This window comes from Montipora foliosa, chromosome 8 (assembly GCF_036669935.1).
Source record: "Montipora foliosa isolate CH-2021 chromosome 8, ASM3666993v2, whole genome shotgun sequence".
In the NCBI taxonomy this organism is placed as follows: domain Eukaryota; kingdom Metazoa; phylum Cnidaria; class Anthozoa; order Scleractinia; family Acroporidae; genus Montipora; species Montipora foliosa.
The window spans coordinates 21,559,020-21,562,871 of NC_090876.1; the positions used below are offsets into that span (position 1 = coordinate 21,559,020).

Here is a 3,852-nt window from a genome sequence, read left to right on the forward strand (position 1 = left end):
TTTTTTTTAATGTAATATTTATTCTTTTGGTCTTGAAGTTTTGTCTTGTTGTGTGGTTTGGTCGTTATGCAGTGAGGTTTTGTTATTATGTGACGAGGTTTGATGGTTACGTGTTGTGTTTCCATCATGATATGTTGAGGTCGTCTTTTGACGTGCTGTGTTTACATTTTATTTGTTGAGGTTCTTTTATGACGTCGAGTTTCTCCCTTTATGTGATTATAAGCACAACACGTCAAAAGAAGACCTCAATGCAACACATTTGTGATGGAAACATCAAAACTCCTCATATAATCAGTGCCTCACTCTCGGGTTTTAGTATACCGCGTTAACCAGCGGTAACACGTTACGAAGATTATCGAGGTAAAAAGAAATCTCACGCAATTCATTGGCGGGAAATTTAATCACAACTTCATCAGCATCGTGATTGGCTCTCGTACCACGTTAAATGTCATTGGCGCTTCGTCTAATCTTTTTGACGTATCCATGGAAATTTACCACGGGAAATTTACCTTGGGAAATATCGGTCACTCACACTAAATACAGTTTCCCGTGGTAAAAGGGTCATTTACCACGGTAAAAGTGCTCCTTGTAACCACACCTAATATTTCACAGTGGTCAACTCTACTGTATTTGCATAATCTAACGACACGTGATGTCACGCAATACACTACATAAGAAGCATTTCATGAGATATTAAGGAAATACTTTGTCAGAGGCAATCACAATCGGTATCAAGACAGCATTCTTTTCCATGTAAACTGCTGTTTGTTTTATTTGTCTAGAGGACTCTGATGTGATGAAACTCGCATTTAGTCGCTTTCATCCTCTTGTTCCTCCTCTTGTGTGGGGATTGGAAGTGGCTCAAACATCCTGGCCCCAGTTGTTCAAACGATGGATAGCGCTATTCGCCGGATAAATCACTATCCAGTGGATAAGTCATAGTGAAACCAATTGCGCTATCCAATAGATAGTGATTTATCCGGTGGATAGCGTTATCCACCTATTAAACAACTGGGACCTGTTCAATAAAAATTTTCGTCTCTCCACAGCCGCGTCTGTGTCCTCTTCAACATCCATAGAATCTTCCTCCATAAAACGAGGCGGGTTTTCATGACGTCTTTATGCACGTTGTGGTGCTTTAGACGTTCAAACCAGTGGAGATAGTACAAGTACAGCCCTTCGCAACTTTCTTCTGTAAACTGGTAACAGGGCATTGAAAGCTTTGGCCTCAGCTATCGTTTCAGAGACCCCCTGCTCCAAGAACGTGTTGACTTTTTTGTCATATGTTAACTCAGTGACTGTTCCACGTCTTGGAGCAGACTTTCCCAGTAATTTTTGTAATCCGAGTCACAGTCGCTAAAGCCTTCATCCTCAGACTCAGTAACCATGTACGAATCAGAGTCTTCTTCTTCCTCTTCCCCCTCGTCTTGGTTTAGCTCCTTGCCTTCACTTCTCTCATGCGAGGGAGCATAGGGTGGTACTTCCTGAAATCCGTCCGCCATTGTTGTGCCTCCCACAGTTTCCTGGTCTGCGCGTTTCCAACAACATCGCCTCTCGTGGCTGTCTCTGTTGTAAGCTCGACTAAACCGTTTGTGGCAGTAGCGGCAGAAATGAGCCAAATATGTATATATCAAAGTCGATTATCGTGCTAAAAACGTAAGAAAAATCCTTTTCCACCGAATGATATTGCTTTACGTTAGTTTAAATATAGTCTTCTCAAATAGAAGACTAAGAGTAGTGGGACAAGAATTTCATATCCTCAATTTCTAATACTTTATAATTGTATTGGTTGTCTCTCGATAAACGAGGAAGACTTTACGTTGCGCTCCAAAACTAATTAAGTAAAATAATGTCAACGGTGTGAACGCATGTGACTGCGTAGTCCAAATGCGGAGGCACAGAGTCGATTGCAGATTTTGCATGGAATCCCTTCTGTTGGTAGGGTCGATGACGAAGCTCTGTGTCGACGCTCACGGGCTGCTGCAAGGCGTTGTCGGCGGTCTTTTTCAAAGTTGTTAGCGGCACTTCTTATTGTCACTCGCCAGCCCGATCTGTCCGCTGCAGATGTTTCCAGTTCCTTGGGAGGAACACCTGCCCATTTGAGGTTGGTTTTCAAATTGTCCTTGTACCTCTTCTTTGGGCGGCCCTGTTTACGGTGGCCCGACACCAACTCACCATAGAAGAGCTGGCGTGGGATCCGAGTTCCATCCATCCGGATCACGTGGCCAGTTCAGCGTAGTTGTGCCTGAAGGATTTTAGCTTCAATGCTGGTAGAATTGGCTCTGTCAAGGACTTCTTGATTTGTGATCCGATCCTGCCACCGTATCCGCATAATTGATCGTAATGATCGTGTGTGGAACTGTTCCAGCTGTTTAACGTGTCTGCGGTACAGAGTCCATGTTTCACAGCCGTAGAGCAGTGAAGAAATAACTACAGCATTGTAAACTTTGAGCTTAGTTGCAAGGCGAAGGCCTTTGTGCTGTAGGACCTTGGTGCGGAGTCTGCCAAGTGCCTGGTTTGCTTTCTGTATCCTGGTTGTGATTTCTTTATCCAAAGAGCCATCATTGGAGATGATGCTGCCCAGGTATCTAAACGACTCGACGTTCTTCAGTTGTGTGTCGTCGATAGTGATAGAAGGTTGCTGAGGAGAGCTTACAAGCGCAGGCTGAAGGAGAACCTCGGTCTTACTGAGACTGATTGTCAGGCCGAACAACGTTGCAGCTTCCGAGAACTTGTCAGTGATTACTTGCAGATGGTTTTCCTTATGGGCCATCAAGGCACAATCATCAGCGAACAGCGCCTCAATTAGGAGTCTCTCTAGTGTCTTCGTTCTCGCTGAGAGGCGTCTCAGATCAAACAGTGAACCGTTCAAGCGGTATCTGATGTAAATACCAAATTCCAGGTCTTTAGTAGCGTGAAGTAACACCTGGGTAAAGAAACAAACACTAAACTGGGTAAGCACAAACACTAAGTAACTGAGTAGAATCTCACAGCTTACATGTCATTAAGAGGAAAAACCTGAACTGGCTCCGTGCGAGATCTGCAACGCAATAATAAAAGCAGAGCTCTTTTGATGTCTGGCATTTTAAATGCATATAGCAATGGATTTATGAAGGAGTTCGCGCAAAATAAGGAGGTTAGAAAATACTGTAAAAGCCACCGTGTTTGATGAGAACTTTTTTCCCGCAAACTCTCCCCTGAAGAAACATGAAGAAGAAAGTTGGCAATTAGAAATGGCAGCAATAGAGTGAACGATACAACAGTTACGATGAACAGTGTCTTGGTCAGTTTTCTTTCTCGAATGATTGCACCATGATGTTGAGGATACGTTCCACAGTAAAATTTAATGGCAATGGACGTGTAAGAAACAAGGATAATAAAAGGGCAACATAACACGAATGTAGAGTATGCACCTGCCTCCACGTGATTCCAAATGATATTGAACTGAATCCGTGACAAAATGATGATTGTAAACAGACCAGCTGTAAACCAAACAGCCGCAACAGCTGCTCCAAAAATCTTTTTTTTGATGAGTCGATGCTTAAATGGACGAAAAGTTGCGTGCATACGCTCCAAAGAAATAGCAGTAAGGTTTGATATTGAGACTGCTGGAAAGTAATGGAAAATTAACAAAGCACCTGTGATCGCAATGGGATTAGACGACTTAAGAGGCCCTGACTGTAAATATCGAGAATCCGCCGACAGTTGCAAAATTTCATAATTTATTTTATTCTACCTAAAAGATCCTTTTGGTGAACTATTTTCAAAAATGGAAATAAAAAGTTCCATCGCGCTTTGCTTTTTCCCAAAAATCCAAAAGTTCAAATTACGCCGAGGCGGCCCCCGACCCCC

General features: G+C 43.0%; 1 protein-coding gene across 1 annotated transcript in view; it reads right to left on the minus strand.

The window, feature by feature from the left end:
- Positions 1–2,230: 2,230 nt before the first annotated feature.
- LOC137968373 (substance-K receptor-like) overlaps positions 2,231–3,852 on the minus strand; it is a 10,090-nt gene continuing 8,468 nt past the window's right edge. The window contains exons 3-4 of the mRNA XM_068814964.1: positions 3,019–3,678; positions 2,231–2,926 (exon numbers count right to left, since the gene is read on the minus strand). Of these exons, the coding sequence (XP_068671065.1) occupies positions 2,231–2,926; positions 3,019–3,678 (1,356 nt within the window). The remainder of the gene's footprint in view (positions 2,927–3,018; positions 3,679–3,852) is intronic.